The 21,484-nt window shown below is 46.6% G+C and overlaps 1 protein-coding gene and 1 non-coding gene across 2 annotated transcripts in view; both read right to left on the bottom strand.

Moving 5' to 3' along the window:
• The window catches only part of LOC119928669 (inter-alpha-trypsin inhibitor-like), a 50,651-nt gene extending 42,194 nt beyond the window's left edge, over nt 1-8,457 (bottom strand). Inside the window, exon 1 of the mRNA XM_038747138.1 lies at nt 8,270-8,457. Coding sequence (XP_038603066.1) covers nt 8,270-8,447 — 178 coding nt within the window. The 5' untranslated portion in view covers nt 8,448-8,457. The remainder of the gene's footprint in view (nt 1-8,269) is intronic.
• Nucleotides 6,793-6,930, bottom strand: LOC119929316. The gene has a single exon (XR_005451446.1). It is a non-coding gene; the product is annotated as a small nucleolar RNA SNORA7 (small nucleolar RNA).
• Nucleotides 8,458-21,484: the final 13,027 nt, after the last annotated feature.

Raw genomic sequence — 21,484 nt, 5'->3', positions numbered from 1 at the left:
GAGGAGCGGAGGGTGCGGGCTGGGCAGTAGAAGGAGAGAAGGGAGGTGAGGTAGGAGGGGGCGAGGTGATGGAGAGCCTTGAAGCCCAGGGTGAGGAGTTTCTGCTTGATGCGCAGATTGATCGGTAGCCATTGGAGGTTTTTGAGGAGGGGAGTAATATGTCCAGAGCGTTTCTGGACAAAGATAATCTGGGCAGCAGCATGAAGTATGGATTGAAGTGGAGAGAGACACGAGGATGGGAGATCAGAGAGAAGGCTAGTGCAGTAGTCCAGACGGGATAGGATGAGAGCTTGAATGAGCAGGGTAGCAGTTTGGATGGAGAGGAAAGGGCGGATCTTGGCAATGTTGCGGAGCTGAGACCGGCAGGTTTTGGTGACGGCTTGGATGTGAGGGGTGAATGAGAGAGCGGAGTCGAGGATGACACCGAGGTTGCGGGCTTGTGAGACGGGAAGGATGGTAGTGCCGTCAACAGAGATGGGAAAGTTAGGGAGAGGACAAGGTTTGGGAGGGAAGACAAGGAGCTCAGTCTTCGACATGTTGAGCTTTAGGTGGCGGGCGGACATCCAGATGGAGATGTCCTGAAGGCAGGAGGAGATGCGAGCCTGGAGGGAGGGGGAGAGAGCAGGGGCAGAGATGTAGATCTGGGTGTCATCAGCGTAGAGATGATAGTTGAAGCCGTGGGAGCGAATGAGGTCACCAAGGGAGTGAGTGTAGATTGAGAACAGAAGGGGACCAAGCACTGAACCTTGGGGAACCCCCACAGTAAGAGGATGGGAGGGGGAGGAGGAGCCTGCAAAAGAGACTGAGAAAGAACGACCGGAGAGATAAGAGGAGAACCAGGAGAGGACGGAGTCAGTGAAGCCAAGGTCAGATAACGTGTTGAGGAGAAGGGGGTGGTCCACAGTGTCAAAGGCAGCTGAGAGGTCGAGGAGGATTAGGACAGAGTATGAGCCGTTGGATTTGGCAAGCAGGAGGTCATTGGTGACCTTTGAGAGCGCAGTTTCCGTGGAATGAAGGGGACGGAAGCCAGACTGGAGGGGGTCGAGGAGAGAGTTGTTGTTGAGGAATTCTAGGCAGCGCGTGTAGACAAGAGAGCGGAGTCGAGGATGACACCAAGGTTGCGGGCTTGTGAGACGGGAAGGATGGTAGTGCCGTCAACAGAGATGGGAAAGTCAGGGAGAGGACAAGGTTTGGGAGGGAAGACAAGGAGCTCAGTCTTCGACATGTTGAGCTTTAGGTGGTGGGCGGACATCCAGATGGAGATATCCTGAAGGCAGGAGGAGATGCGAGCCTGGAGGGAGGGGGAGAGAGCAGGGGCAGAGATGGAGATCTGGGTGTCATCAGCGTAGAGATGATAGTTGAAGCTGTGGGAGCGAATGAGGTCACCAAGGGAGTGAGTGTATATTGAGAACAGAAGGGGACCAAGCACTGAACCTTGGGGAACCCCCACAGTAAGAGGATGGGAGGGGGAGGAGAATCCTCCTTTATCCCCACAAAAAGAAGCTGGATGAATGCTAACAACTAAGATAGGACACCTGTCTCAATCAATCAATCAGGGAAGCAGTATGGCCTACTGGATAGAGTAGGCCTGGGTGTCAGAAGGACCTGGGTTCTAATCCTGGCTCTGCCACTTGTCTGCTGTGCGACCTTGGGCAAGTCACTTCACTGTGCCTCGGTTACCTCATATGGAGAATGGGGTTGAAGACTGTGAGCCCCATGTGGGACAGGAACTATGTTCAAACTGATTAGCTTATATCTACCCCAGTGCTTAGAACAGTAGTTGACACGTAGTAAGCACTTAACAAATACCATCATCATCAATCGATCAATCAATGCCAACCATATTTATTGAATGCATACCCAAGAAATCAATGGTATTTTTTGAGTGCTTATTGTTTGCAGAACACTGTACTAGGCCCTTGGAAGAATGCATACAATATAGACAGGATCCCTGCCCACAAGCACCTTAGTTCTAGACAGGGCGGTAGAAATTAAAATGAATTTGATAGGAGATGTGAGGGAATGTAAGGTTACATACACGTGCTGTGCGGTTGAGAGTGAGCACTGTGGACAGAGCACTGCACTAAGCACTTGCAAGAGCACAATGGAGTTAGTAGACAGGATTCCAGTCTACAAGGAGCTTACAGTTTAGTTCCACAGACACAATACAGATAGAACGAAGTAATAAGAGTGTAAAGACATATTTAAGTGCTATGAGGGTTATGGTATTTAAGGACTTGGATGATGTGAAAGTGCTCACTTGGGAGCTGGGGCATAAAGTCTCCCCCTCTATACTGTAAACTCAATGCGGGCAGGGAATATGTCTACCAACTCTGTTACATCATACTCTCCCAAGTGCTTCCTACCACTGAATTTGTAATCCTGTGACTATACCGAGCAAAGAACCGAGCTGGAATCCACCTTTCCAATCACTGCTTCAACAGGACAGAGCCCTCCTGAGGTTGGGCTTTTCCATTTCAGGGGAAGTAGGGATTGATATACTGGGTTTCTTCCCTTCACTTGTCATAAAAACTTCACGGGCTAATTTTCCTTTTCGATCCAGTTCGAGGGCTATTGCAAGGAGGTCACCGGAGGTCCCATAGTAATGGTGATAATGTACCAGCACAAGGCCTCTGCTTTCCCTTGCCCCTGGACCACCAAGCACTGCCAATCTTCCTTGCCCCTCAGGGGGTCATGACCTGCCATGCTGGACCTGAAATGACAGCAATGCATGCTGCTAACATCTCTCTGGGCCTTCATTTCTTCACCAATAAAAAGAGGATTAGATACTTGTTCACTCATTCATTTGTTCAATTGTATTTATTTTCCCTCCCTTTTAGACTGTGACTCCCGTGTGTGGCAGGGACTGTATTAGACTGATTATCTTGTATTTATCTTAGTAAATTCTTAACAAATACCACAATCACAAATATCATCATTGTATATATCAATCGTATTTACTGAACCCTTACTGGAAGCTCGTTGTGGTCAGGGAATCTGCCGACCAACTCTGTTGTATTGTACTCTCCCATGCCCTTAGTACAATGCTCTGTCCACAGAAGGTGCTCAATAATTACGACTGATTGATTGATTACTGTGTGCAGAGCACTGCAGTAATGCTTGGGAGAGTAAAATAATAATAATAATAATAATGGTATTTGTGAAGTGCTTACTATGTGCAAAGCACTGTTCTAAGCACTGGGGAGGTTACAAGGTGATCAGGTTGTCCCATGGGGGGGGCTCACCGTTTTAATCCCCATTTTACAGATGAGGTAACGGAGGCACAGAGGAGTTAAATGACTTGCCCAAAGTCACACAGCTGACAGTTGGCAGAGCGGGATTTGAACCCATGACCTCTGACTCCAAAGCCCGTGCTCTTTCCACTGAGCCGCGCTGCTTCTCATATAATACAACCGAGCTCGAGCTTGGTATAATATAACCAAGCTCATAGACATGTTCCCTTCTCATATGGAGCTTACAGTCTGGACATGGCCTTGGCTCTCCCATGCCATTGTATCACCAAGCCATGCCATCCTTGGCATTGCCACCCACCCCTGCCAATGTCTGGAAGTCCCGTCTTGCCTTGCTGGTGCATGGGGGTAGGCTGCAGTGGATTGCCCCGACTCATTCTAGGACATTAGCATCATCATCATCAATCGTATTTATTGAGCGCTTACTATGTGCAGAGCACTGTACTAAGCGCTTGGGAAGTACAAATTGGCAACATATAGAGACAGTCCCTACCCAACAATGGGCTCACAGTCTAAAAGGGGGAGACAGAGAACAAAACCAAACATACTAACAAAATAAAATAAATAGAATAGATATGTACAAGTAAAATAAATAAATAAATAGAGTAATAAATATGTACAAACATATATACATATATACAGGTGCTGTGGGGAAGGGAAGGAGGTAAGATGGGGGGATGAAGAGGGGGACGAGGGGGAGAGGAAGGAAGGGGCTCAGTCTGGGAAGGCCTCCTGGGGGAGGTGAGCTCTCAGCAGGGCCTTGAAGGGAGGAAGAGAGCTAGCTTGGCGGATGGGCAGAGGGCGGGCATTCCAGGCCCGGGGGATGACGTGGGCCTGTTAGTTACTATTGAACTCATCTCTCCTTATTTATCGGCCTTCTGTTCTCAAGTTGTTTTGGGTTCATCTCTTTAATCTTTCCTCATTTGCCCATCAACAACCTCCCAACCCCACGTTTTTTGTAGTATTTGTTAAAAGCGCTTATTATGTGGCAGGTACTGTAGTAAGCGCTGGGGTAGGTACCAGTTAATAAGTTTGGACACAGTCCCTGTCCCATGTGGGGCTCCTAGTCTGAAGGCCTATTTTACAGATGAGGGAACTAGGCCCAGAGAGGTGAAAGTGACTTGCCCAAGGTCACACAGCAGGCAAGTTGTGGAGACGGGATTAGAACCCAGATTCTATAAATCTCCTGAGGGCCAGGAACCACACTGTATTTATCCTTTATTGAACTCTTCTCCAGTGCTCAGTACACTGTGTTGCACATAGTAGGCACTCAGTATCATTACATGAATTATTACTATGGTATTATTAAACATTAACTATGCAACAAAACTCTATGCTTAGCACTGGGATAGATGCAAAAGAGTCAGATTGGACACAGGTGCCTGTCCTGGACAGGGTTCACAGACTAAGAATTCGGAAGCGCGGACATTTTATCCCCATTTTACAGGTGAGAACACTGAGGCCTGCACACAGTAAGTGCTCAATAAATACGATTGAATGAATGAATGAATGAATGGCATAGTGGACAGAACATGGGACTTGGGAGTCCGATGGTCATGGGTTCTAATCCCAGCTCCGCCACTTGTCGGTTGTGTGACTTTGGGCAAGTCACTTCAGCTTTTTAGGCCTCAGTTACCACATCCGTAAACTGGGAATTAAGACTGTGAGCCCCAACTGGGACAGGGACTGTGTCCAACCAGAAGCAGCGTGGCTCAGTGGAAAGAGCCTGGGCTTGGGAGTCAGAGGTCATGGGTTCAAATCCCGGCTCTGCCGCTTGTCAGCTGTGTGACTCTGGGCAAGTCACTTAACTTCTCTGTGCCTCAGTTACCTCATCTGTAAAATGGGGTTTAAGATTGTGAGTACCACATGGGACAACCTGATCACCTTGTATCCTCCCCAGCGCTTAGAACAGTGCTTTGCACATAGTAAGCGCTTAACAAATACCAAAATTATTATTATTACCTCGTATCTACCTCAGCGCTTAGAACAGTGCCTGGCACATAGTAAGTGCTTAACAAACACCATCATCATTATTATTATTATTTCAAAGGGCTGCTTTCAAGAGGACCTGGAGGGCAGGTGGCTGGGAGTTTGGGGAGGAATTTGACGTTAGAGATTTTGTCCCTCAAGTGCACCCAGGTTCACAGGTAGCCCCCTGAAGAGACAGAAGGGGGAAAGTGCTGCTGGCCAGGGACAGGTCTTTGGCTTCCCAGGTTTAGCTGACAAAAGCCTCAGGAAAACAAATATTTTCAGGATGCTCTGCTAAACTTCCTGCCCTGCAGAGCGAGACGGGGGGGGGGGGGGGGGGGGGGCAGGGCCCATTTCTGAATATGCAAATGTCCTAGCTAATTAGCAGTTTTCAGAGCCAGCAAAGCAACCAACTGATTTGCTCTTGGAGATAAAGCCACGTAAGGAGACAGATTTCCAGGAAGAAAAACCCCAGGGAGCCAGGCTTTGCTCATCACAGGCAAAAACCTTCTGGTGCATTGTGGAGGATTTACTGTCCTCCAGCTGGAGGTTAACTGTGTTCTTTGTTCAACCGCTGAACTTGGTGTGCTCAGGTTCCCTAAAACATGTCACTGCCACGCTCCTTCTCCCAGTTGGAAAGGGAAGTGAACTGCATGGAGACCGAGCAACTGACATCGCAGCCTGATGACCTAAGGGCAAAGCTGTCTTCCAAAGCTTGGCCGCTCCCTTCCATTCCGCACGGCGTCATCCATACCGTGTTGTTTGACTAGGCAGCGTAACGAAATAACAGGATATAAAATGTGTGGCAGAAGTCCATCCAAAGAGCATTTCTCTGCCCCAGTGTGGTTCCCACGGATCCCACCTTGCCTGACCCTCCGCCACCATGGCCATGTGGCCACTGTCTTGCTGCTGACCCAGTGGTCAGCTTGTGGCTGCTGCTGTCATTCGTTTATTCATTCAATCATATTTATCGAGCCCTTACTGTGTGCAAAGCACTGTATTAAGCGCTTGGTAGAGTACAACCTAACAACAGACACATTCCTGCCCACAGCGAGCTCACATTCTAGAGGGGTCCCACCTCCCCTCAATCTAGTGCCCAGGTGGCTCAGCCCTGAGATCCCAGATTCTTTACTACTACTACTACTACTACTACTACTACTACTACTACTACTTATGGTATTTATTTAGGTATGGTATTTATTAAGTGCTTACTATGTGCCAAGCACCGTTATAAGCGCTGGGGGGGAATACAAGGTAATCAGTTTGTCCCACATGGGGCTCACAGTCTTAATCCCCATTTTCCAGATGAGGTAACTGAGACACAGAGAAGTTAAGTGACTTGCCCTAAGTCACACAGCTGACAAGTGACGGAGCTGCAATTAGAACCCAAGACCTCTGACTCTCAAGCCCGTGCTTTTTCCACTGAGCCACGCTGCTTCTTACAGTGTATCCATAGAGCTTTCTTGGTAAAATTATGGAAGTGGTTTACCATTGCCTTCTTCTGCACAATAAACTTGAGTCTCCGCCCTTGATTCTCTCCCATGCTGCTGCTACACAGCACAGTTGAGTTTTTACTTATAGAAGATTGACTTCCACTTGCTAGCCACTGCCCAAGCTAGGAATAGAATGGGTAGGCCTCTGCTTGACCCTCCCTCCCATAGTCAAGACTGGTAGAGTACTGGAAACTCTCCAGGTGTGATACTAAGAAGGGATACTTTTGCTACCAACAGAAAATGGGGGCTTAGTCGGGGAGGGCCTCTAGGAGGAGATGTGCTTTTTAGTAAGACTTTGGAGGTAGGGAGAATGATCGTCTGTCGGATATGAAGAGGGAGGACATTACAGACCAGTGGCAGGACATGGGCAAGGGTTTGTGGAGAGATAGACCTTTTGAAGGCACATCTCCTTGAAGAGGCCTGCCCTGACTAAGCCCTCATTTCCTCTTTTCCCACTCCGTTCTGCATCACCCCAACATTCTCCCTTTATCTCCCAACTGCTTAGTACAGTGCTCTGCACACAGTAAGCACTCAATAAATAAGATTGATTGATTAATTGATTGACCTTTGAGAGGGCAGTTTCGGTGAAATGGAGTGGGCGGAAGCCAGATTGGAGGGGGTCAAGGAGAGAACTGGAGGAAAGTAGAAGAATTGTATCTGTCTTCTACTCTTCCTTCCCATCCCTAATAATAATAATAATAATTGTGGTATTTATTAATTTCTTACTATGTGCCAGACACTGTACTAAGCACTGGGGTAGATACAAGGTAATTGCGTTGGACACAGTCCCTGCCCACATTCTTTCATCATTCATTCAATTGCATTTATTGAGCGCTTACTGTGTGCAGAGCACTGTACTAAGTGCTTGGGAAGTACAAGTTGGCAACATATAGAGACGGTCCCTACCCAACAACGGGCTCACAGTCTAGAAGGGGGAGACAGACAACAAAACAAAACATATTAATCCCCATTTTCCAGATGAGGTAACTGAAACCTAGAGAAGTAAAGTGACATGCCCAAGGTCCCACAGCAGACAAGTGGCGGAGCCTGGATTAGAAGACAAGTCCTTCTTACTCCCAAGGCCAGTGCTCTTCCACTAGGCCACACTGTAGATTGTAAGCTCCCTGATGGTAGGAACTATTTAATAATAATAATAATAATAATAATAATAATAATAATAATAGTATTTGTTAAGTGTTTACTATGTGCCAGGCACTGAACTAAGCACTGGGGTGGATACAAGCAAATCAAGTTGGACACAGTCCTTGTCCCATGTGGGGCTGCACACCAAAGATGCTCAAAAAAAACATTTGCTTGATCAAATGGGCATTAGGGGAGACATTTATTTTCTGGAATATAACAACCTCTTCAGAAAATTCCCTGTGGCCTGAAACCTTCAGGAGGAGGCTTGTTGTCAGAGATGCCTGTAGGCTTTTTGAAGTTTTGGCAATTTCATTGGCGCCAGGCTTTCAGTTCAGATTCACACTTTCACCTGCCGAAAAATCTAGGCAAGGAACTTGGGGAAAGAGAGTGACAACAGGTGCCAGCCCCGCTTACCATTGTCAGGGTAGAGTTGCTTCGCCAAGGTGGAGCAGTTCCTCATACACTGTTTGTCACTGATGAAGCGGTTCCCGTTGCCTCCTGAGCCCTTGTACAAGAACGGATGGCAGCGATCTGTGGTTCGGTTGTAGAAGAGCCGGTAGCCAAGGTTCACCCCCGCTTCTCCTTCATCCATCGGCAGGTTACACGCTGGGACAGGACACATGAAAGCAGTAAGAAGGCCTGAAAAAGTCTGGACCATGTCACACTTGGCAAGAGGCACTTGTGAGGCTCTTTCCCTTTTTGTTTTATGGTATTTGTTCAATGTTTACTATGTGCCAGGCACTGTACTAAGTGCTCAGGTAGATACAAGCTAATCAGGCTAGAAACAGTCCATATCTCAAATGGGGCTCAGACTCTTAACCCCCATTTTACAGATGAGGCATAAAGAAGTTAAGTGACTTGCCCAAGATCACCCAACAAATAGCAGAACTGGAATCAGAATCCAGGTCCTCTAAGTCCCAGGCCCGTCTTCCTTTTACTAGGCCATGCTGCCTCCTGGACAGCCTGCCCCTCTGGGACAGCAGCAGGCTTTTCCAGTCATATATGTGTTCCTCTGAGGAGTTTGGGTAAGAGGATCCCGGGAAATCTTGGGAGAGGTATTAATTCCTTTGGCAGACTCTCACTTTGAAAATGCCACTTAGTCCTCCTTGTCTCCTTTACTTAGAGACAGTTATATCTACTGGAGGACCAATTAATCAATCAACCACGGTATTCACTGAGTGAATGAATGAATGAAATGCTTAATGTGGGCAGAGCCCTGTACTAAGTGCTTGGGAGAGTGGAATACAACTGCAGAGTTGGTAGACACAGGGAAGGCGTCTGTTTATTGTTATACTGTACTCTCCCAAGCACCTAGTAAAGTTCTCTGTACACAGTAAATGCTCAATAAATACAACTAAATGAGTTGTATTTGAATGACACATTCCCCGCCCACAACACAGGCCAGGTCAATTAAGGGCAAAGCTTCTTCCTCATCATTCATGGATGTGCTGGTCAACTCTCTCTCTCTCTCTCTCTCTCTCTCTCTCTCCCTCTCCCTCTCCCTGTCTCTCGCCTACAACCTAAAGATAATGGCCCAACACAGTGTAGTATGGCTTTCCACCTCTTCACTGGCCTGGGTTCTACTACAAATATTAAAGTCCAGTTAAAGTTACAAAAACTATGCTTGAATTGGTTATGGTGTTTATTAAATCCTTTCTGTTTGCCAAGCCCTAGGGTAGATAGACGAAAATCCATCAGACCCAGTCCTTGTCCCCCTCAGGGTTTATGATCTAAGAGGAAAGTAGAGTCTGTATCTCATCCACACTTTACTGATGAGGAAACTGAGTCCCAGAGAGATGAAGTGACATAATGAAGGTCACTCAGCTGGCCAGTGGCAGATCTGGGTTAAGAACCTGGGTCTCCTGACTTCCAGGCTTATTCTCTTTCCATTAATTAAGACTGCGAGCCCACCGTGGGACAACCTGATCACCTTGTAACCTCCCCAGCACTTAGAACAGTGCTTTGCACATAGTAAGCACTTAATACATGCCATCAGTATTATTATTATTAGGCCATGCTGCCCTTCCAGAGGTCAAGCACCATCCGAAGGAAAGAGAAACAGGTCCAAAAGGGCTAAATGGCAAAAGGGCTAATAACTGGAAGAGCAAACATTCCACGCAAAGACATAATAATTATGGTATTTGTTAAGCACTTACAATGTACCAGGTACTGTTCTAAAGATAATCGGGTTGGACACAGTCCCTGTCCCATATGAGGCTCACAGTCTTAATCCCCATTTCACAGATGAAGCACAGAGAAGTGAAGTGACTTGTCCAAGGTCACGCAGCAGACGAGTGGCAGAGCTTGGATTAGAACCCATGACCTCTGACTCCTAGGCCCACACTTATCCACTAGACCATGCTGCTTCTATTCTGACCATTTCTGACCAAGCGATCTACCGATCGTGTTGCTTTTTCAAGTCCATTTCAGTGAAAAAAATATTCAGTTTGCCCTCTTAGAAAGCAAGAAATAGCAGAGAAAGGGAACGTTTCAGCAGAACAAAGCAGCTACTTGGGCTGGTTGGACCAGTTTGCCAGATCTTCCGAGCCCAGGCAATATTCAGGTTGGACCTCCAAAGACTGAGGTGAAGGAAAAGCCCTCACACAATGAATGACTCCTTTCAAGTCCCAGGCCCTCAACGGGTAGAAGGCAACTTTATCCTGCTAACCCACTGCAGAAACTCCTTTCTCATTACTGAGGTGGTCACCCAGACTGGCATTTCCTCACCCACCTCCCGCTGTCAGAGTTCTCGGCTCTGGCTGCCAAGTTCTCCAAGCTCAGGGTGCAGAGAAGCACAAGGGTGTCTATTTTAATCATCCTGCAGCAGTCTAAAACACAGGTTCCTCTTGGGTCATTTTTAGCTCACCAGCCCCTACCTCAAAATGCGGAGGCCCAGGTGTAATTTAGGATCTTGAGCTGCTCAGAAAATTGGGCTCTGGTCTGGGCCCATTTTTCACGACACCTTTAGAGGGTGAGAAGCACAGCAGCAGGGCATCATTCCAAACGACCTGAAGATATTTCGGAAATGGCCCTCCCGTTCCTGGCAATCATGAATGAAGCCGTTGTCCGGGAGGGCTGGGCTCTTTGTTTTCTTTTAAAACCAGGAGGTGGGGAGTTTGGGGAGATCCAAAGACATCCTAGGAATCACCCACATTCTCATTCTGAAGTCTCCTTCCTTGTTTGGCCTTTAATTATGAGCTAACTCAAGCTAAATGGAAAGCTGAGACAGAGGGGTAGTGCCCCAAGGGAATTGTGGTGGGGAGGGGCAGCTGACAGCTCAGATTGGGGGGCTGAGCCCTGTCCTGAGCAGCTCAGGGGCCACTGAGGCTGGGGTCCCTGGTGCTCACTGGGGGCAGAATCTGGGGTTCAGGGTGGAGAGCGGGGCCTGATGCAAAATGTGGGAACTCAAAGCCAGAGCTTGCCCTGTTGCCTCAGGGACCCTGCTGGATGAATCCCTTGGAATGATTTGGAGTGGAGAAATCCCATGTCTGGCGCTCAGGGTGGGGCTGCTGGGAATGGCCAGAGAGGTATTCCAGGGGAGGGAGAACACCTCTGCAGAAACAACTGTGGAGGAACATTTCCCTCAGGAGCAGCAAGGCCTAGAGGAAAGAGACCAGCCCTGGGAGATCTAGCTCCGGCTCTGCCACTTGCCTGCTATGTGACCTTGGGCAAGTCAGTTAACTTCTCTGTGCCTTAGTTTCCTTACGTGTCAAATGGGGGTTCAGGTCCTGTCCTCCCTCCTACTTAGACTGTGGGACAAAGACCCTCAGCTGGCTACCTTTTATCTACCACAGCGATTAATATGGGCCTTGGCACATAGCATTTAACAAATTCTACAATTATCAAATCATTGTTATTTTTAAGTGCTTAGTAAGGTCTTAGTACAGGGCTCTGCGCACAGAATGTGCTCAGTAAATGTCAATGATAATAGTACAGTGCTTGGCACACAGTAAATCTTCAATAAATACCATTGATTCATTCATTCAATCATATTACTGAGCACTTACTGCATGCAGAGCACTGTACTAAGTGCTTGGGAGAGTCCCCCCATCTTTCCTCCTTCCCTTCCCCACAGCACCTGTATATATGTATATATGTTTGTACATATTTATTACTCTATTTATTTATTTATTTATTTTACTTGTACATATCTATTCTATTTATTTTATTTTGTTAATATGTTTGGTTTTGTTCTCTGTCTCCCCCTTTTATACTGTGAGCCCGCTGTTGGGTAGGGACCATCTCTATGTGTTGTCAACTTGTACTTCCCAAGCGCTTAGTACAGTGCTCTGCACACAGTAAGCGCTCAATAAATACGATTGATTGGTTGCAATACAACAATAACCAGACACACTCCCTGCTCACAACAGACTGATGTTGAGGAGATACCACTGTGACTGACATTTTCCTACACTAATTCCTATATCATATCTACCACCAGCAGAGTGCTTTATACCCTTATCCTCACCACCCATTGTTATTTTATTGTATTCTTAGAGTCTTGCCTTATGCCGTCGAGTCGTCCCCAACTCACAACAACACCATGGACACATCTCTCCCAGAACGCCCCACCTCCATCTTCAATCGTTCTGGTAGTACATATTTATTACTCTATTTATTTATTTATCTATTTATTTATTTATTTATTTTGTACATATCTATTCTATTTATTTTATTTTGTTAGTATGTTTGGTTTTGTCTCCCACTTTTAGACTGTGAGCCCACTGTTGGGTAGGGACTGTCTCTATTTGTTGCCAATTTGTACTTCCCAAGCGCTTAGTACAGTGCTCTGCACAAAGTAAGCACTCAATAAATACGATTGATGATGATGATGATAGTAGATCCATGGAGTTTTCTTGGTAAAAATCTGGAAGTGGTTTACCATTGCCTCCTTCCATGAAGTCAACTTGACTCTCTCCTGTGCTGCTAATGCCCAGCACAGGTGATTTTTAAACTTGTAGCAGATTGCCTTCCACCTGTTAGCCCAAGCTAGGAATGGATTAGGTAGGCCTTTCTGTTAAATACCATCAGTTTGCAGAAACAGTGCTAAGCACTTAGTACAGTGCTCTGCACACAGTAAGTGCTCAATAAATACGACTGAATGCATGAATGAAATAATGACATAGAAGAGGAAGGCTGAATCAGAGCAATCCTGGGAAGGAGGGCTGGATTGACGCAGGGGCTTATAGGGCTTCCAAATTACACCTCTCTCCCCCTTCCCATGCCCTTACTAATACAGACACTGCTGGGACATTATGAACAATAGTAATAATAATAATGATGATGGTATTTGTTAAGCACTTACTATGTGCCATGCATTGTTCTAAACAGTGGGGTAATAATAATAATAATAATAATGGCATTTATTAAGCACTTGCTATGTGCTAAGCACTGTTCTAAGCTCTGGGGAGGTTACAAGCTGATCAGGTTGTCCCACAAGGGGCTCACAGTCTTAATCCCCATTCTACAGGTGAGGTAACTGAGGCCCAGAGAAGTGAAGTGACTTGTCCAAAGTCACTCAGCTGATAAGTGGCAGAGCTGGGATTAGAACCCATGACCTCTCCCAAGCCACAATGGCAGCTTAGCATGTGTGCCTGTATTGTGTCCCTGCCCACTATCAATTCATCTCAATATCTCTGCTGGAGGAGTTTTGTTGATTTTTTGATTAGGGGAGGTGATTAAGCAAATAGAGAATTAGAGGAGGAAAGTGGTTTTGGTGTTAAGAAGCCATTTGGGGATCAGATGACATGCAAAGCCAGAAATCTCTGATCTGCAGAAATGACTCATGTGTGTCTCTGTGTGTGTGTGTGTGTGTGTGTGTGTGTGTGTGTGTGTGTGTGTTTTTACTCATTGGGTTGTTCTGCATTAAAGGGTATCTCTACCACTGTTTGGAGGTGGGGGAAGATGAGAGAAACTCCCTGCTGACCAATCAGTTATATTTACTGAGCATTTATGGTGCACAGAGTAATAATAATGATAATAATTATGGTATTTTTAAGCCCTTACTATGTGCCAGGCACTGTACTAAGCATTGGAGGTGGAGAGAAGAAAATTGGGTTGGACACAGTCCCTGTCCCACAGTCTTAATCCCCATTTTACAGATGAGGTAACCGAGGCACAGAGAAGTGAAGTGACTTGTCAAAGACCACCCAGCAGACAATAATAATAATGATGGCATTTATTAAGCTCTTACTATGTGCAAAGCATTGTTCTAAGCGCTGGGGAGGCTACAAGGTGATCAGGTTGTCCCACGGGGGGCTCACAGTCTTAATCCCCATTTTACAGATGAGGTAACTGAGGCACAGAGAATTGTCAGCTGTGTGACTTTGGGCAAGTCACTTCACTTCTCTGTGCCTCAGTTACCTCATCTGTAAAATGGGGACTAATACTGTGAGCCCCAGGTGGGACAACCTGATCACCTTATAACCTCCCCAGTGCTTAGAACAGTGGTTTGCACATAGTAAGCGCTTAATAAATGCTATAATTATCATTATTATTATTAAGTGACTTGCCCAAAGTCACGCAGCTGACAATTGGCAGAGCTGGGATTCGAACCCATGACATCCGACTCCAAAGCCTGTGCTCTTTCCACTGAGCCACGTGGTAGAGCCGGGATTAGAACCCAAGATCTTCTGACTCCCAATCAATCAATCAATCAATCAATCGTATTTATTGAGCGCTTACTGTGTGCAGAGCACTGTACTAAGCACTTGGGAAGTACAAGTTGGCAACATATAGAGACAGTCCCTACCCAGCAGTGGGCTCACAGTCTAGAGAAGCAGCGTGGCTCAGTGGAAAGAGCCCGGACTTTGGAGTCAGAAGTCATGGGTTCAAATCCCGGGTCTGCCAATTGTCAGCTGTGTGACTTTGGGCGAGTCATTTAACTTCTCTGTGACTCAGTTACCTCAACTGTAAAATGGGGATTAATACTGTGAGCCCCCTGTGGGACAACCTGATCACCTTGTAACCTCCCCAGCGCTTAGAACAGTGCTTTGCACATAGTAAGCACTTAATAAATGCCATTATTATTATTATTAAAAGGGGAGAGAGGCCTGAGTCCACTCTACCAAGTACTAAACGCTTGAGAGAGTACAATGTAACAGAATTGGCAGACATATGCCCTGCCCACAATGAGCTTAAAGTATCCCCTTTGCTTCCCTAAACCACACTAGGAGTAGACTTTACTTCAGGCAGAGCAAAACACAGGGATAAGCAGGTGGGAGAGGAGGGCCAAGAAATGCCACTGGGTTACAGAAGGGGGGTGGGGTGTGTGTGTGTGTGTGTGTGTGTGTGTGTGTGTGTGTTTTCATCCTATCATCCTATCCCGTCTGGACTACTGCACCAGCCTTCTCTCTGATCTCCCATCCTCGTGTCTCTCTCCACTTCAATCCATACTTCATGCTGCTGCCCGGATTATCTTTGTCCAGAAACGCTCTGGGCATATTACTCCCCTCCTCAAAAACCTCCAATGGCTACCAATCAATCTGTGCATCAGGCAGAAACTCCTCACCCTGGGCTTCAAGGCTGTCCATCACCTCGCCCCCCTCCTACCTCACCTCCCTTCTCTCCTTCTACTGCCCAGCCCGCACCCTCCGCTCCTCCACCGCTAATCTCCTCACTGTACCTCGTTCTCGCCTGTCCCGCCATCGACCCCCGGCCCACGTCATCCCCCGGGCCTGGAATGCCCTCCCTCTGCCCATCCGCCAAGCTAGCTCTCTTCCTCCCTTCAAGGCCCTGCTGAGAGCTCACCTCCTCCAGGAGGCCTTCCCAGACTGAGCCCCTTCCTTCCTCTCCCCCTCGTCCCCCTCTCCATCCCCCAATCTTACCTCCTTCCCTTCCCCACAGCACCTGTATATATGTATATATGGTTGTACATATTTATTACTCTATTTATTTATTTATTTATTTTGCTTGTACATTTCTATCCTATTTATTTTATTTTGTTGGTATGTTTGGTTCTGTTCTCTGTCTCCCCCTTTTAGACTGTGAGCCCACTGTTGGGTAGGGACTGTCTCTATGTGTTGCCAATTTGTACTTCCCAAGCGCTTAGTACAGTGCTCTGCACATAGTAAGTGCTCAATAAATACGATTGATTGATTGATTGATTGTTTTTCCTCCTGCTCCTGCCCCCCGCCACAGACATAGAAGGTCTAGCCTCTATTGTCCCTGGTTACTAGGTCTGATTGTACTACGTTTCAACCACCCCTTCCTCAACCCTGGCCGCCACCCCACAGCCCAAAATGCACAGTCCAAGGTTCCAGGTCACAGGTGACTCACGTGCCCCTTCCTATGTCTGTGTGCATCTGTGTGTGGAAGCGTGCACAACCTCACTCACTGGGGTGCTACCTCATCATCAATCATATTTATTGAGCGCTTACTATGTGCAGAGCACTGTACTAAGCGCTTGGGAAGTACAAATTGGCAACATATAGAGACAGTCCCTACCCAACAGTGGGCTCACAGTCTAAAAGGGGGAGACAGAGAACAAAACCAAACATACTAACAAGCACCTCACTGTGCTTTAGGGCATCATTATGACTGGGGGGCTGGGAGGGCTCTCTTTCCACCCCTGCCTTGCCCCTGCCTCTATCAATCAATCAATCAATCGTACTTATTGAGCGCTTACTGTGCTTACTTAGCACTGGACTAAGCACTTGGGAAGTCCAAGTTGGCAACATATAGAGACTGTCCCTACCCAACAGTGGGCTCACAGTCTAAAAGGGGGAGACAGAGAACAAAACCAAACATGCTAACAAAATAAAATAAATAGAATAGATATGTACAAGGAAAATAAATAGAGTAATAAATATGTACAAACATATATACATATGTACAGGTGCTGTGGGGAAGGGAAGGGGGTAAGATGGGGGCGATGGAGAGGGGGATGAAGGGGAGAGGAAGGAAGGGGCTCAGTCTGCCTCAGTCTCCCTCTTTGAAGCCTTACTGAAGGCACATCTCCTCCAAGAGGCTTTCCCTGTCTAAGCCCTCCTTTCCTCTTCTCCCTCTCCCTTCTGCATCGCCCTGACTTGCTCCTTTCATTCATCCCTCCCTTCCCAGCCCCATTTATGTCCACCTCCGTAATTTATTTATATTGATGTCTCCCTCCTGCTCTAGACTGTAAGCTTGTTATGAGCAGGTAATGTGTCTGTTAATTGTTACAGTGTATTCTCCCAAGCGATTAGTATTGTGCTTTCTATACAGTAAACACCCAATGAATATGATTGAATGAGTGAATGAAAGCTGCCTTTTGCTTTTGGGAGAGCAAGCCATGGGGCAAAATGTGGAGAGGTAGAGGGGACAGGCAACACCATTTATGTCATAGTTGGGTATCCTCCTGCTCCCCTCGATTCTTTCCTTTTTTTTTTTCTTTTAATGGCATTTGTTAAGCGCTTACTATGTGCAGAGCACTGTTCTAAGTGCTGGGGGGGGATACAAGGTGATCAAGTTGTCCCACATGGGGCTCACAGTCTTAATCCCCATTTTACAGATGAGGTAGCTGAGGCTCAGAGAGGTTAAGTGACTTGCCCAAGGTCACACAGCAGACATGTGGCGGAGCCGGGATTCGAACCCATGACCTCTGACACCAAAGCCCGTGCTCTTCTCCACCGAGCCACGCTGCTCCTCGATGACACCGCCCACTCTGGGTGACGCTCAAATGGCATCATCACACAACGTTATGTACGATGTCATCTACATCAGTGTTTTGTTTTGTTTTCTGTCTCCCCCTTCTAGACCGTGAGCCCGTTGTTGGGTAGGGACCGTCTCTATATGTTGCCGACTTGTACTTCCCAAACGCTTAGTACAGTGCTCTGCACACAGTAAGTGCTCAATAAATACGATTGAATGAATCTACATCAGTGGGTTAGGTGAGGGCTCCCGTTAGATGCCCCAGCCCCGGGCTTGAGTGTCTATTATTGTTGTGGAGCACAGCAATATTGTACCTGGGCCAATACCAACTGCATGCTCAACGGAGAAGCAGCACGTCCTAGTGCCTAAAACTCTGGCCTGGGAGTTAGAAGGACCTCGGTTCTAATCCTGGCTCTGCCACTTGCCCGCTGTGTGACTTTGAGCAAGTGTCTTAACTTCTCTGTGCCTCAGTTACCTCGTCTGTAAAATGGGGATTAATACTGTGAGCCCCACATGGGACAGGGACTGTGTCCAACCGGACTACCTTGTATCTACTCCGGCGCTTAATACAGAGCCTAGCACATAGTAAGCGCGTAACAGATATTTTTTTAAAAAAGGCCATTTCTTCCTATCCCAAATCTTCTTGAGTCAACTTGTGGATGGCATTCTACCCAGAACAGATTCATAGTGGGGGAAAATTGTTCTCTAGTTCTTCCCCTGTGTTCTGTATAAATCTTATAATGAGATTATTGTGCTGGCACATCTAACTGTGGCCTATTCTGAAGACCAGTCTCAGGTGAATCGACGAGGACTACCGCAATTGGTCTGTTTCCCTGAAGGAGAAGTGGGCAGTATGGGCAGGAGAGCAAAGGAAACTGTTCCTCTTTCTGGGAGAGCTATTTGGAGCAAGGGCACATTTGGCATGGGGCAGTTGAGAATGTCAGCTCCCTTCCCTAGCTCCAAATCTGGCTCTAAGTGGCAATTCTGGCTTTTTGGTTTGCTGGCTACGTCCCTTTTAATCCATGCCAATATTCCCAGACGTGGCAAATATAGTGTTTCCCCAATGTTCACTTATTTTGTTTCCATATCCAGCCTACCTGAGCTCCATGCCGCTAATTTCAAGGCAGCCTTCCTCTTCTCTGAAACCACGTTTCTCCAATCCCCTCCTGGTGCCTCACTAGCTTGTAACACCCACTCCGATCTCTGCTCGTGACTCATTCATTCATTCATTCAATCTTATTTATTGAGCGCTTACTGTGTGCAGAGCACTGTACTAAACGCTTGGGAAGTACAAGTTGGCAACATATAGAGACAGTCCCTACCCAACAGTGGCCTCGCAGTCTAGAAGAAAACACTGTTCTAAACACTGGGGAGGTTACAAGGTGATCAGGTTGTCCCACAGGGGGCTCATAGTCTTAATCCCCATTTTACAGATGAGGTAACTGAGCACCAGAGAAGTTAATTGACTTACCCAAAGTCACACAGCTGACAATTGGCAGAGCCGAGATTTGAACCCATGACCTCTGACTCCAAAGCCCGTTCTCTTTCCACTGAGCCATGCTGACTCACTGCCCTGACCACACAGGCCCTCTTGTCCTTAAGTTCCTTTCGGTCATTCATAGCACAGGTGAACACCAGCTGTCAGGAGACAACTACTATCAAAAGTCAGGATTTTGTTAGTGGCAGTGCCAGTTGCGGGTGGCAGGGAAAAACCCTTTTCCTAGTCCTGGATCCTGCTGTTTCTTGGAATCCGGATTCTTGGGCCAGTGACCATCCTGTGAGGCATGGGTCCAACAGGAAACATGTCTGGGGCTGGACACTTCTCCTCATTCATCCGTTCATTCACTCAATTGTATTTATTGAATGCTTACTTGGGAGAGTCTAATGTAACAATAAACAGACACATTCCCTGCCCATAATGAGCTGACAGTCTAGAGCTTAGCTTGGGTTTATCTCAACTTGAGAAGCAACATAGAGAGCATGGGCTCTCTATGCGGGAGTTAGAGGACCTGGGTTCTAATCTTGGCATAAGGGCTCAACATGTACCATAAAACAAGCAAACAAACAAAATACCTTGTCTCACGGTTCACAGACTAGGAAACCTACTGGTTTAGAGTCCCCTTTCCTTACAGTGATAACCCAAAGAATCCTTGTAACCTGGACAGATGAAGAGAAGCAGTATAGCCTAGTGGACAGAGCACAGCCCTGGGAGTCAGGAAGACCTGGGTTCTAATCCCAGCACTGTAATTTGTCTGCTGTGTGACCTTGGGGAAGTTACTTCACTTCTCTGGGCCTCAGTTACCTCATCTGCAAAATGGGGATTAAGAGTATAAGCCCCTTGTGGGGCAGGAACTGTGTCCAACCCAATTAACTTATATCTTCCCCATCACTTAGAACATTGCTTGACATATAGTAAGCACTTAATAAGTACCATTATTATTATTGCTAATAATAATAATCCCTGTCCTCAAGGGGCTGACAATCTAGTGGTAGAGGCAGACTTTAAAATAAATTACAGAGAGGGGAAGCAGCCATGTATAAGGCTATAGACATATGTGCTGTATTATTTGCTGAACCAAGAACTGTGTCGGTTTTTCCATCCACATTGACTTGGAAGAGGCACGTCTTAAGGCAGTCAATCAATGGTATTTATTGAGCACTTACTTTCTGCAGAGCAATGTACTAAGCGCTTGAGTAAGTACAACAGAGTTAATAGGCAAATTCCCTGTCCACAATGAGCTTACAGTCTAGAGGGTTAAGTGGATGAGTGCTCAAAATTTCATTCACTGCTTTGATTCTTTGGTACCAAAGAGAGTTTTCCTCCTAATCTAGGTTTCTTCTAGGCCCTGTCACTCTTGTAAATGTCATTTGATGACCTTGGAAGCTGCAGCATACCGCAAACTCTGGAAAGGTGGTAGTTTAGCTGAAAAGGGACATGCTCACGGAGGATCACCCATATTCATGCAAAACCTCAAATATTGTTTACTGGAAACATGAAGGGAGTCAGCAGTTTCATTTCAGACAAGAACTCAACTGACATGGACAGCCTTACCAGAATTCCACCTACCAAGTCTCGAGAGGACCACAAAGCTGAGGGAAGAGTTAAAGTTTGGCCTTGGTGAGCTGCAGGGATGGGGTAAAGGGCAGCTACAACCCAAGCAGAGTTACGGATTCAATTTCTGGGTCCCTAACTGACTCGCTGGTCAGGTCTTCACTGGCCAACTATCAGGCCAGTTCAGCCCCAGATTCCATTTGGCCATCAATTATCCAAACATTTCTGAGAGAATCAATTAATCAGAACCTGGGTTCTAATCCTGACTCCACTGCTTATCTGTTGTCTGATCTTGAGCAAATCACTTTCCCTCATCTGTAAAAAGGGGATTAAGGCTTTAAGCCCCACATGGGACATGGACTGTGTCTGACTTTAGCTTGTATCTACTCTAGTGCTTAGTACAGTGCCTAGTGCATAGTAAGCGCTAACAAATACCACTAAAAAGAATCAATCAGTGGCATTCATTGAGTGCTTAATGTGCACAGCACTATACTAAGTGCTTGAGAGAGTATAATACAACAGAATTGGCAGACATGTTCCCTGCCCACAACGAGCTTACAGTCTAGACAGGGAGAGAGACATTAATATAAATAAATTATGGATCTGTATATAAGTGCTTTGGGACTTTGGATGGGGTCAATACTATTATTATTATTATTATCATTATGGTATTTATTAAGCGCTTACTATATGCCAAGCACTGTTCTAAGCACTGGGATACATACAAGTCAATCAGGTTGAACACAGTCCCTGTCCCACCTGGGGCTCAGAGTCTCAATCCCCATTTTACAGATGAGGTAACTGAGGCACAGAGAAGGTAAGTGACTTGCCCAAGGCCACACAGATCCAAATGCAAGTGTTTTTGCAAGAGTGTTTTTGCAAGGGTTTTTCAAGAGAGAAGTGTTTCCATGATCTGAAGTATATGTGGATTCATTCATTCAGTCATATTT

The sequence above is a fragment of the Tachyglossus aculeatus genome, chromosome 5 (assembly GCF_015852505.1).
Source record: "Tachyglossus aculeatus isolate mTacAcu1 chromosome 5, mTacAcu1.pri, whole genome shotgun sequence".
NCBI lineage: Eukaryota > Metazoa > Chordata > Mammalia > Monotremata > Tachyglossidae > Tachyglossus > Tachyglossus aculeatus.
This window is presented reverse-complemented; position numbering and strand designations above follow the sequence as displayed.